This window comes from Eublepharis macularius, chromosome 7 (assembly GCF_028583425.1).
Source record: "Eublepharis macularius isolate TG4126 chromosome 7, MPM_Emac_v1.0, whole genome shotgun sequence".
In the NCBI taxonomy this organism is placed as follows: domain Eukaryota; kingdom Metazoa; phylum Chordata; class Lepidosauria; order Squamata; family Eublepharidae; genus Eublepharis; species Eublepharis macularius.
In genome coordinates, this window is record NC_072796.1 from 112335077 (window position 1) to 112347824 (window position 12748).

General features: G+C 43.3%; 1 protein-coding gene across 1 annotated transcript in view; it reads left to right on the forward strand.

Moving 5' to 3' along the window:
* The window catches only part of SPAG1 (sperm associated antigen 1), a 44005-nt gene that overhangs the window by 28949 nt on the left and 2308 nt on the right, over positions 1 to 12748 (forward strand). The window contains exons 14-17 of the mRNA XM_054985248.1: positions 786 to 961; positions 8786 to 8927; positions 9322 to 9448; positions 11375 to 11539. Coding sequence (XP_054841223.1) covers positions 786 to 961; positions 8786 to 8927; positions 9322 to 9448; positions 11375 to 11539 — 610 coding nt within the window. The remainder of the gene's footprint in view (positions 1 to 785; positions 962 to 8785; positions 8928 to 9321; positions 9449 to 11374; positions 11540 to 12748) is intronic.

Sequence of the window (12748 nt, forward strand, 5' to 3'; positions counted from 1 at the left end):
GGGACGATAGGTTTCATGTGCCTGGAAGGGAAGGTATGCCTTGTGTTTGAATGAAAGGAAATGCTTCCTTCAACCCATTCCACTGCATTTGCAGTGCACTGCAAAAATATTGAGGGTTTTCTAAATTGGCGGGGGGAGGGGGGGAGGGGCAACATTGTAGTGTTCTTCTCTGCTCTCGATTAGCATTTGAAAAGCTCCTGAAGTGTTCTCTCCCTGCTTTCCCGTCTTTTCAATGTAGATAACCTTGGTGGACACCCAGTCCCTTCCAGCAATTATCATTACTAAAGGATTCAAGTATTAAGTTATTTTGAAGGAGTAGCAATTCTTTTAAGCACTACACTTGCATTCTCCCCCCAAGTAGGTGGAGTACCACAACAATGGTGTGTGTGTGTGATGTGCATGTGTGCACTTGCGCGTACTCATCTGGTGTAAAAAAGGAAAATCACAGCTAACAGCAGGGAGGGGGGTAGTGGATTACCCTGTACTGTGTGGAATCTATGGTAAGTGCAAATTGAGCACCAGCAACATTGACCACCACCACAGAAAAAATCCATTGTGTGTAAACAGTCTAAAGAGTGTAAGTGTGAGGGTATTTTTGAAGAATGGGATATGCGTTTGATAAATAAAATACCATAACAAGTCCTTTAAAAACTTGAAACTGCTGCTTTAAATTAAATCTTGTTATTTTAATTTGTCTACTTTGGGAATAATTACATAAATAATTTATCAAAGATCTTTTAAAAGAAGTAATTCATATCTTTGGAAAAACTTGTGTCTCTCTCTAGGATAACAAGAACATTAATAGACCAAGATGGTCCAAGTTGGAGAGAGAAGCTATCCCCAATACCTGTTGTTCCTGTTTCTGCTCAGTTACACCGGTGGGATGGAGGAAACTTTGTTTCAGAGACAACGGAAAACAAAATGGCACCTAGGCATGAAGAACAAAAACCACAGATTTCTAGTATGTTTAATGTATTCCAGTGTGTATGAATAGTATAGCTGAATAGTGATAATAATTTATCATTATTAACAGTACTAAGAGAACCATCTGGTTAGAGTGCCAGTCTAGGATCTGGGAAACTCCGGTTTGAATCCGCATTCTGCCATGGAAGCTCAGTGGGTGACCTTGGGCCAGTCACTTCAGCCTATCCTATCTCATAGGGTGGTTGTGAGGATAAAATGGAGAAGAGAATGATGTACCCCGTTTTTAGTCTATGGGTCACATCAGATGCCATTATCAGGTAAGGTGCAAAACTTCTTTGTTTTTCTAAGTATTTTATGTTTTGATGATGTAACCTGTTCGGATTGGTAGCTTAAACATTGGGAGTGGTTGTAGCACAGTGGTTAAGTGGTTCAGCTGCAAATCAGCACTCCGCTGGTTCAAATCCCACTACTGCCATGAGCTCTGTAGGTGGCCTTGGGGAGCCCCAGCTCCCCAGCAGTATTGTGGGGATAATAATAACACTAACTTGTTCACTGCTCTGGGTGAGGCACTAATCTGTCTAGAAGAGCAGTATATGAGCGTTGTTGTTGTTGTTGTTATAAGCACAGTTGTTATTATGGTGTCATCAATATGACCAAAGCCAGTTTTCTCTACCTTTTCTAAAGTATATTAGACAATTGTAGCTTAGTCTTTTGCCTTTCCAATGAGCCATAGCATAAGGAAATTCATTTTGATATACCCAGTTAGGTACATGAGAACTGATCCATGTGTTACGAGATTTTTATCCAAGGTAACGGTATAATAGGTAACTTTGTTACTGTAAAGAAACGTCTTTTAATTTTGTTAGTTCAGTAAATGTTCAAAATGCATATGTTTTTATTTTTAAATCTTCTGAGTCCTCGAGTTCAACTGCAAAATCCATATCTGTTTTTTTCTGGCTGCTACATGTCTGTAATTTACACATAGCAATGCAAGTAAGTCTGTAGGATAGGCATGAACAGTTTGGCAGTTGACAGGAAAGAACACACTTGCATGATATCATCTTCAAAATTGCAGTTGGTGCAGGTGGTTCATGCATCCAGTTGACAAGTTTGCCATATCTGTCTATCATCCATATATAATCTTTTGAGATAGGTGCATTTGGCTAGCTTTTCAAACTGTGTCTCAATTTCTGCCCGGAAGTTGGCTGTGAGTGCGTGAATAGGCAGTCTTTGCAAGTTGGAAGCTGGCTGGACTCAATCTCTCCACTCGTGGCATTAAAGGGTTCATAGCATAGTCCCTTTAGACAAGTAGTGCAGGTATTTGGAATATACCTTTGACAAATGAATTGCTGTTACTTCTCAAACAGCTCTGTAGAGATAACTAGGGATGTGCACTTCGGGTTCCAGATCCTGGTTTTTAACCCAGATTGGGCCCAATTTGGGATGTTTTGCTATTCCTGAATCAGCCTCAGCATTGCTGAAGCAATTTGGGAATGTCGAAGCAAAACTTACTGGAATGCTTCGTTAAGCTTCGGATAGTGCAGAAGCAGTCTTTCCGTTCCTAAGGAACGCCAAGAGGAAACAGTGCTTCCACTGCTAGATGGCTTTCTAGGTAGCTGGGGGTGGCATTTTGCAAGCAAAATGCACCAAATTTGCAGGGGACTTACGTGTCCTCCCAAGACCGCCCTCCCCCAAGTTTCATGGAAATTGGCCTTCAGGGGGCCATGTTATGGCCCCTGAAAGAAGGTGCCCCATGCACCGCCAATCTCGATTGTTCCCTATGAGGACCAATCTTCACACCAGAGAATCACACTAAGAAAAATTTAGGAGCACCTTCTTTGGAGGGGCATGACATGGCCCCCCGAAATCCAATCTCCCTGAAACTTGGGAGCTCTTGAGAAAACAGATAGGAGGAAGTCCTCTGCTAATTTGGTGCATTTTGATTGCAAAATGCCATCCCCAGCCACCTAGAAAAGAGTCCAGTAGCACCTTTAAAACTAACCAACTTTACTGTAGCATAAGCTTTCGAGAACCACAGTTCTCTTCGTCAGGTGCATCTGATGAAGAGAACTGTGGTTCTCGAAAGGTTATGCTACAGTAAAGTTGATTAGTCTTAAAGATGCTATTGGACTCTTCTCTATTTTGCTACTGCAGACTAACACAGCTAACTCCTCTGGATCCATCCCCAGCCACCTAGAAAGCCTCCTAGTTTTCCCCATAGGAAATAATGGAAATTGGTGGTGGATAGGGGCATGCTCTTTGGGGGGCCATAACAATATGGCCCCCCAAAGACCATAACATACTCTTTGGGGGGCCATGCCATAACTTGGCCCCCCAAAGTCCAATCTCCCTTAAACATGGGAGAGTCTTGAGAAGATAGGTAGGAGTAGGTTCCCTGCAAATTTGGTGTATTTCGCTTGCAAAATGCCACCCACAGCCGCCTAGAAACCTCCCCCTGCCAATTTTCCCCATAGGAAATAATGGAGATCAGCAGTGAATAGGGGCACCTCCTTTGGGGGGCTGTAAAATGGGCCCCCGAAATTCAATCTTTCTGAAACTTGGGAGATCATGAGAGGAGGGTTAGGATAGGGTAGCCTGCAAATTTGGGCTTATTGGGGAAGAAAATGCTCCCCCCAGATAGCCTGGAGCGGCATTTCCCATTGGAAACATTAGCCAAATCTTCCCTAATAATCCTGAAGTGGTTTAAATGTCCATATTTTCCCAAATTTTCTTCCCACTTTAAGTAAACTCAAAGTGGGAAACCCAAATCTTTTGAGGGTGCACATCCCTGGAGATAACCATTGTCTTCCTTAGTAGACTGAATGTATCCTGGTAGTTCTTGACTTTTCTTAATAGTTTCAGGGGAGTTGACTTACAAAAGCACTCACAGTTTCACAGCCAGTGAATGTATGTAGTTCAGTCAAGGTAACAGACACATTCTGCTTATGTCAGTCAATCTTGTGTGGCATTTTGTTCAACATTTACCAAATATGGGGCATGGTATTTCACTTGCAAATCCAAGACCTGGTGTGAGTACATCTGTGTCTTCCAAAACAGCAACAATAGATTTCGTCCCATCCTTTGCTATATGTAATGCATGCAGCAACATCCTAGTGTCAGCTACTTCTTATGTCGACCTCAGCTCCCATGCTTCTTCCCAGTGATACTTCGCAATCTTGAAACAGGCCTCATCAGTTGTTGCATACAGTGTTTTCTCTTCTTACTTCTTCATGTTAGGCATTGGAGATGGGCATGGACCAGGAGTTGGCCACAGACCACTGGTTTGTGGTCCATGTACTTTCACGGACCACGAACCACGAACTTTTAAATGGACCGTCCCAGTTCGAGAACCGGTTAGATTCAGTAGGCCTTGTTTTCCCCACAGATTTTCACTTTAGTAGACTTTTCCCCCCAAAGGTTTTCATGTAACACTCTTCAATTATTACTTTTCCAAAGACTTAGACAAACAACAACTTCCCCTCCCCTATTCTGACTGACCCTTACCTGCCCTTGGTGGAAGGAGGGAGACTTGTGCTCCTGTCCAGGAGAGGTGGCTGCCCACAAAACCCACCTACATGGGACTGCATTAACAACAGATGCCCTCCCTGGGGTTGGGGAGTCCCAACTCCCCATGATGGGGAATGAATGGATGTACTTGAGTGAAAGCCAACTCCGCAACAGGAGACCGTGTAGCGATTCAAAGGCCCCTTGCTGGAATGGAAGGCACAGGAGGGATGGAAAGGATGCCTTCCACACCTTGGGGGAAGGAGACATGCTACCCTATTCAGAGGGAGCCTCTTTGGGCAGTGGCCAGTGAATCCCACCTCAGTGACGTGTGGCTGTTTGCTTGGGTTAGGGGCAGGGCTCTGACCTGGGCCGCTGTCCTACTTGTCACTGGACCTTGGGGATTGAATATTTGGTTTCCCTCCACTCCAAGTTCAGTTATTTTAGGGCCCCCCAACGATTTGGTGGAGCAGAAGGCTCCACCACAGTGGCCCACTTCAGAGGGTTCTTGTGAGGATAAAATGGAGAAGAGCTTTGGTTGCACCACCACAGAGAAATCTCCCACGTGTGGTTTCTCCAGTGTCAGCAAGAAAAAGCTCAGCTGACAAAAGGGGTGTCCACGTCCCCTCTTGGGGCTGGCAGAAGGAAAGCCCTTCCCAACTTCAGGGAGGGTGACTCTAAGTCCCCTCTTGGGGGGCTTCCCTCCCCCAAGGCAACGAGACTTAGAGGATAGGTGGTCACCACCAAAAGACACCTCAGCCACGGGGTAGCCATGAGAAAAGAGAAGGGTGGTGCTGTCATGATGAAAAGTAGAAGACAGTGGAAAAGAAACGGCAAAATGGAGGCATATGAGATGTTACCAAAAAAGAGAAGTAGTTCTTGAATGTGCCAACGTTGGGCAAGGAGAGGGGACACAGTGGGATGTCTATGAAGGTGCCCAACCACAGGGACTTGTCTCACCCTCGTTGTGGAGTCATGCATGCATGGTTCCCAGCCCAAGAGCATCCCACACACAACCAGTGCAGTGCTCGCCAAACTTGATGTCTGTGAGGGAATGAAACATTTGTGTGGGGGAAGGCAGTGTTGGGAAGGAAGCAGACTTGGGCTCCCCAATTTTGAAGGTAGCCTTGAAGGATGGGAGCTTCGAAGGAAACTTGTGCTCTCCCATTCAGAAGCACAGTTCCCCACGCTTGGGGAAGGAGATGGGTTCCCCATTCAGAAGGTCCCTTCCCTATGTGGGTCAGTGAAAAGATAGGAAGAACTCAAGCAAAGAGCCCCATAAGCTGCCTTGCACCCATTGCAGGTCTGCACTCAATATTTGAGGAGAGAAAGGCGTTGAAAGAACTCAAGCAAAGAGCCCCCAAAGCTTGCTGCCAGTCGTCAGAGAGCATGTGTTTCACAGAGCCCAAGAGCAGCACCCCCGGGCACCTCAAAAGCCAGCCCAGGAAAGAAAGTGGGAAGAAAGTGAAAAGAAAGGAAGAACTCAAGCAAAGAGCCCCATAAGCTGCCTTGCACCCATTGCAGGTCTGCGAGTGGGTGGGGTCAGAGCACAATAGAACCCACCAGGAACCCAAAAGCAAGTAAGAGTTTAACAAAAAAAATCGAGCCCAAGAACCCAAGGATTTGAAAGGGGAAAGAAATAAGAGTAACCCGAAAGCAGGGTAAAGGATAAAAAAAAAAGCCCCTCCAGAGGCGCTCAATATTTAGAGAGAGAGGCATTGAAAGAACTCAAGCAAAGAACCCCCAAAGCACGGTAAAGGATTAAAAAAATGCTCTCTCTAAGCAAGCAAGAATTGAAAGACGAAAAAAATTAAACGGGCAACGGACAGATGGACAGAACGTCCCAAAGTTTGGCGCATTCATGAAAAAAAGACAGCCCACATGTTCGCGAAGGATGAACAAGGTAAATCCGTGGGAAAATTAGGTCCGTTATCCAGTCCATGCCCACCTCTATTAGGCATCCTTCACTGTTGCACCAAGAACTTAATGAGCTTAGACTTGTTAGATGAGCTGCACAGATATCTTTTTACCTGCTGGATTTTGTAAGCTGGTACAATATTCTTCACCTGCAGACAAACACTTTTCCCTCCCTTCCACCTTTCAGCATTTTTGATAGAAGTTTCTGTACATACATCAAAAACAACATCTGTCTTTTCAATATGGGTATCTTTGTGAAGTATAAGACAGAATACAGATTCTGCTAGCAGTCTGAATATCTTCTAATTGTCCTTCATCTTCTGCACAAAATTAATTCCCTCAGTGATGCAGATAGATGGGACTGGTATGTTTTCTGCTGGATATACTTTTTTTCTAACGCAAGCACAGCCTTGTTAGTCTTCTGGATTGATCCATCTCCATTTGCAAGTGCCGAAGGCAAGGGTCCCAGAGGATGAGCTAAGACATTTCTCATATGCAACTGGGCAACTAGGACCATATTTCCAAAGTGGTTTCAGTCAGCCTTGAGTTCAGCTTCCTTAGTTTTAACTGTTTCTTCTATTGTCCCGTCTACAGGAATATGCTCAAGTGGGTTGCTAGATCCTAACTGCACTGAAAATCCTCCTTGCATGAAATACTTGTGAATGTCCAAGGGGAATAGCGGTTATCTGGTCATAATAGGATGGAAGGTAATGGGCATAATTCAGTCTGTCATAGGTGAAGAATCATGGGATCATTTCCCAGATGCATGCCAAATGAAGCATCTAATCATCTTCTCATGATGCTCTAATTAAGCCCAGGAGAATTTCTACCATGTCCAGATAGGATACCAAGAATGCTGACAGGTTTCCATTTTCATATCTGAGGTAATTATGGTAGTCTTCAAAGAGCACTACAATCTTTGGGCATGGTGGTATATCAAAGATTTCCTTTAGAGAAGCTATGCGTACATCTTGGCAAAGGTTGCTTATGCTGTTCACCATTTCATTCTAATACACAGCCTCTTCTCCAAAAATGTCCTTCGATCATAACTGCAAACCCTGCCATGCTAACCACGAGTGCTTCATAAACTAGTTTGTGAAGTCTAACTGCAAGGTTATACTTGAGACCACCCCAGCTACTGAACCTTCTGCATTTGTGCCTGATTCAATGTATAAATCCCGAGTCCAGCATCTTGAAACTGTTTATTGATGATGGCCAAAATAGTGCATGTAGTGTGAAATATAACCATTCTAATCATGATAGTACACTTAAATTTTTCTGGATGCTTCCATATGATTACTACAGCTTTTTCATCAAGTGCCTGGTCAGACACACAGAAATCTTGAACAGTTGCCGAGACGGCATGATGCTGATAGACTGGTTTAGGACAAACAACCAATACTGTCTTGCTACAGTTGTCTAATATACTTTGACTGTCTGGTTTAGGCAAATCCCATGTGCTGTTAATGCTTATAAAAATGGGGGGAAATGGGCTTTTTCTTCGATTTATTGTTTATATCACAAAAATAGTAATGGATTAGAGGCATTATTTGTATTAGTTATTTGTAAGGGAATTTATTAGCTTTCCAACGGTGCTTTAAAGTTTGAAATTTGTCACTTGGTTCACATGTTATAGATCAATTTTTTTTTAAAGGTAGGAAAAATTGGGTTTAGCCATCTTGATGACATCGTAAAAAGCTTAAGCTACCAATCATAACGGGTTATCATATCAAAACATAATACATAGCCATACACCTTTCATAAAAACATAAAGTACCTGATATCACCATGTCAATTTTTGGCTCTTGGCCCATGGACGATTTGGGTCCCCGTTGTGGAGGAAAGTGAGAGATGAATGAAGTAAAACAAACAAACGCATGTTAGAGTATTGGACATTATCTGAAGCGCTGCTCCCGTGTAATCTCTGGAGTACCGGGGGGGGGGGCTCTCAGCTTTCCGTCCTCTGCAGCCCCTACGACCTCCCCGGTCCCCAAAAGTCAGGAGACCTCCTGGTGGTCTCGGGCAGAATCCAAGGAGCTTTAGACAGCAGTAGAAATTGGTTGGGGAAACTTCCTTGCGTACAGAGAAGTGCTTGAACGTGCAGGCGGTTTTCGTGGACCGTATCTGTTATTTGGATTTAAATATTAAAAGCCTCGTGATAAAATCTTTTCCGCATCCCATTCAGTAAGACCTCCAGTTCCAGTTTTAATCGTGGCCGATAGTAGGAAACTACATGCGTGTCCAGTAGCTTTCAGTGCCAGTGCAACTTGCCATAGGTATTGTCCTGTTAAAAATGTGACGGTGTGAACAGACCCGTGCGGAATGAAGAGATTTCTACTGTGTGTGTGTTCCGTTCTTGCTTTCCCAGTGCCGCAGAAGCAGTGCAAGGGCGAAGTTGCTGTTAGTGAATAGGCATTTTTCTATCATTTTTGGGAAATAGGTGAAAAAGCAGAAGAGATGTTCAAAACTCTTAAGAGTAAAGGGAATGAATTTGTGAAGAAGGGTAAATATGAAGAAGCACTGAGGAAGTACAATGGGTGTATAGAATTAAATCCTAAGGAATGTACCATCTACACTAACAGGTAAGTTAAGACCTACAACTCTGCCCACTTTGCATGCTATCCAGCTTCATTTAAAAAAAACAAAAACGAAGAACACTCCTTTAATTTTTGTAGAAAATAGATTATATCCAAGACTATTGATGGTTGTGAGCAAGAGCTGATTCTTGTATTGCTGCTTTTTGTTATACAAATATCCTTACTGGGGTATAAGATGATTAGCAATTCTTTTGCAGAAAAGATCTGTGCTGGTGTAATTGTTTTTATTCTGGTAAACACTGAGCCCAGTTGATCCCTATGTTGGATCCCAAACAGGATCAAACTAACATGGCATAAAAGCATAATGTGAGAATCTGCCCTGGGATTCTGTGTTTCAGTGCGTTGTTACGCAGCTCTGTTTTTGACTGTTCTGTTTTAGAGCCCTCTGTTACTTGAAGCTATCCCAATATGAAGAGGCCAGAAAGGACTGTGATCATGTTCTTCAGATGGATGACTCCAATATAAAAGCTCTGTATAGGAGAGCTCTAGCAAACAAAGGACTACAGGTAAGGAAAAACAGCAGCCCAGCTGTTGTTAACTTACAGATATTTAGTTTAATAGCAATAATGCGTGGCATGGAATGTAAGAGCAGGGTTTTAAAAAAAAAGACCCTAAGCATAAACCATTAACTACAATTTAGTGAGGAAGCATGTGTGTTCCTGTTACTTGAAGAATTAATGGAACGTGATAATTAATGCTAATTTGGGAGCACCCAGGATGGGGCTTGGATGCAAACCAAGTGGGTCAATTGGGGCTGACAGCAGTAGTTACTTCTGGCCCTTGTACTCTATATGGCAGGGAAGTTTGAGAGAAGTCACTCACTCCAAACTTGGTAGTTTAACAAAGACTTTACTAAGTAGCAAGGCCAGAAGCAGTTAACAGGCTCTGTGACCCTTGTGAATATTCCCAGAAAGCTTGGAGGAGTTACAGAGGCTGCAAGAGAGTGATAGCAGGAGAAAACAGTAGCTGGGAGATGAACTGGACTGGCTGCCTTTAACGATTTTGTCCAGCAGCAGAAAACTGAAGGGTGTATTGAGTAAGATACCACAGTGCAGTTTAGCTGATCAGATTTGGCTACATAGCGTTGGCACTGAAAGTCAGTAAAGCAACAATATCATGAGACGGAAGGAGAAATCGGGCCTTCATGTTGCCTAGGTAATCCAGAAACTTTGTCTTGCTGAGCTGTGCCAGATTCCTTGCCTACCCTCATAGTGCAATGCAGGAAGATAAAGAATGCCATCCTCACATTATCTAAGCAATGTAAGGCATCTGTAGCTGATCATGGGATAAATACCATGCAATCTGTATAAGAACAATCCCATTTTTTTTGTCCCTCCTACCTCTCTGGGTCACCCACTTGTAGAACTGTCACCAATGGCTCCTGTCTTGAGGAGGTGATGGGGAGGAGTAATTCCAGTTCCCCAGCCCGCCTGCTTGCCTCCCTGTCACATGCAGCGGTGGCTCTCCCAGCAGCTCCTGCTCTCCTCTCCTTTCCTGCCTGCCTGCCTGCCATAGTGGCATAAGCTCTACTTGTCCTGTCCACTCCACCTGCCTGACACATGCGATGGAGGCTCCTGCCCTCTCTCTTTTTTGCCCATCCATCTTAGGCAGCAGTAACTCCTGCTGCTGCACTCTCTCCACAGCCACCCTGTATAGGAACACTTCATTGCGTTGTCCGTGCAAGCACAGACTATGTTCTTCTCTTTCGGGGAATTCACCCTTTCCATTGGGGGGAGGGGGTGTCCTTCAGGTCTGTCAGATAGGAAGAATACTCCCTATCTGAAACTGGCTCCATTCTATGTGTCTGTCAATCTATATGGGGGTCTGTTCAGCATTAGCTATAGGATATATGTCCCACATTAGACAAATGTAAAATAACGTTAAGAACCATGTTATTTCTACTTTGCTGTCAATCATGAGAAGAACTGGAGGAATAAAAATCATGTGGTTGCTCTGTATCCTTTCTGAATCTGTATCTGGTTCTCTTTGTGTAAACAATTGCTGCAGTTTTTATTGTGCTTTCAGTTCCAGACTGCTGTATTCCTTAAGAAGTACTGTCAAGGCCCTCAGTAAGCCCTGCTCCATGTTTCCCATGACCTGGGCTGAGCACTATATATTTATAAATCTACAGATTTTCAGGGGCCTTGCAGCGAGCATTAGGCATTGTTTTGCTCACTCATTCATGACAGCCAGAAGCCTGCATAAGAGCTCCATCTCTCACCACACTGGTGTATCCCTAAGAATGCAAGAATTTCCTTGCAGAATCATATCACAAGTTCAGCACTCTTGTCAGGAAAGATACATAAATGAAGTAATCTCAGTCTCAGTTCTTACTACTGAAGTCCTGCTGTCATACATTTCTGAGTACTTGTGAAGATGGTGAGATTTCAAACTAACTCAGTTTTGATGACCAATCATTTTATAATTTTCAGAACTACAAAGCTAGTATTGATGATCTGAAGAAAGTTCTTCTGAAAGATCCCAGTATTGATGAAGCAAAAAAGGAGCTGCAGGAAACAACCCAGTTGATTAAATCTAAAGGTGAAGGTACAGACAATATCCAGCAAAAGCAAAGGACAAAAATCAAAATCCAAGAGGTATTTCGTAATTCTTTTTTTAAAAAACTACATGGGCCTGGATCATTCGAGATTCAGAGCACTATATGAAATGTTTAAAAAGTACTCTGAACTGGGATAATAGGTCCCAACCAAGTGCTATTTGAAAATGAACTCATCTTTCAAGTTGCTAGATCTAGGAGCTGTAGGTCTGGTACTTTGGGGGTCCTTTTTGGACAAATCAGTGCAGAGCTGTGGATCATACTCTAGAGCACCTGAATATAGTGTCCTATTATGGGAATCCTTTTTATTGTAGCATACTTATACCCTCTCTATTTATGTGTTATATTTTATTCATGCTCCTGCAGATGGAGTCAATACATTGTTAGAAGTGGATCTTTTTTGGATCTGTTAGATATACTCTGGAACAATAGGCCGTGTGGCATGGAGGGCTGCATTAAGAAGAGGGAATTGGCCAGAATTTCCGTATGTGCACCCTGAACCATGGAGATATCTTGAATTTTGTCATGACTGAGAGGCAATGTAAATCAGCCCAAAAGAAAAAAAAACACATGGGGAATGTGAGAATTTCAATGGCTGGATATTTATATTAAAAAAAATGTATAAGCTAGACTAAGCATCTGTCTTGTGGTCTACGTACATCTAACTAGTGCAACTATTGATGGAATGTGAAAATAGCCTGGACTCGATCCAGAAGGGGAAAAAAGAGTTCAGCAGAAGGTTTTTGTGCCTGTTATTGAGCTGCAGGCTATTGGTATGGTATGGAAGTTGAAAGCAGAAATCCCAATCAGCTGTTGGGCAGGATGGGAGCAGGGAATAAGGCCCTACCCGGTGACTAGTGTTTCTTCCTCTCTGTGGCTCCCTTCATAGCCCATTAGTGCAATGGTGAACTTCTGAGGAAATTACGATGATCAGGTTTTGGCTGTACTGCTACTTCATCCCTGCAGCAGTGCATAAGATACTGTTTAATATGAGGGTTTCTCCCTGTCCCCTGTAACATCTCTGCTCTGTCGAGTCCAGCAGACTTACACATGCCAACTAATATCAGAACACAGATGATTGTCACATGATTTAAGCTAAGATGTTAAGCAGCCTGTGTCCACATAGATGAAAAGTAATAAGTTGCCATAACTTATCTGATTTCCTGTGTGTGCCAGATGATAAATAATCAATCATGCATTGCCAGGTAACAGGGTGGGTTTGATTGCATGGGTCTTGACTGTGTACATG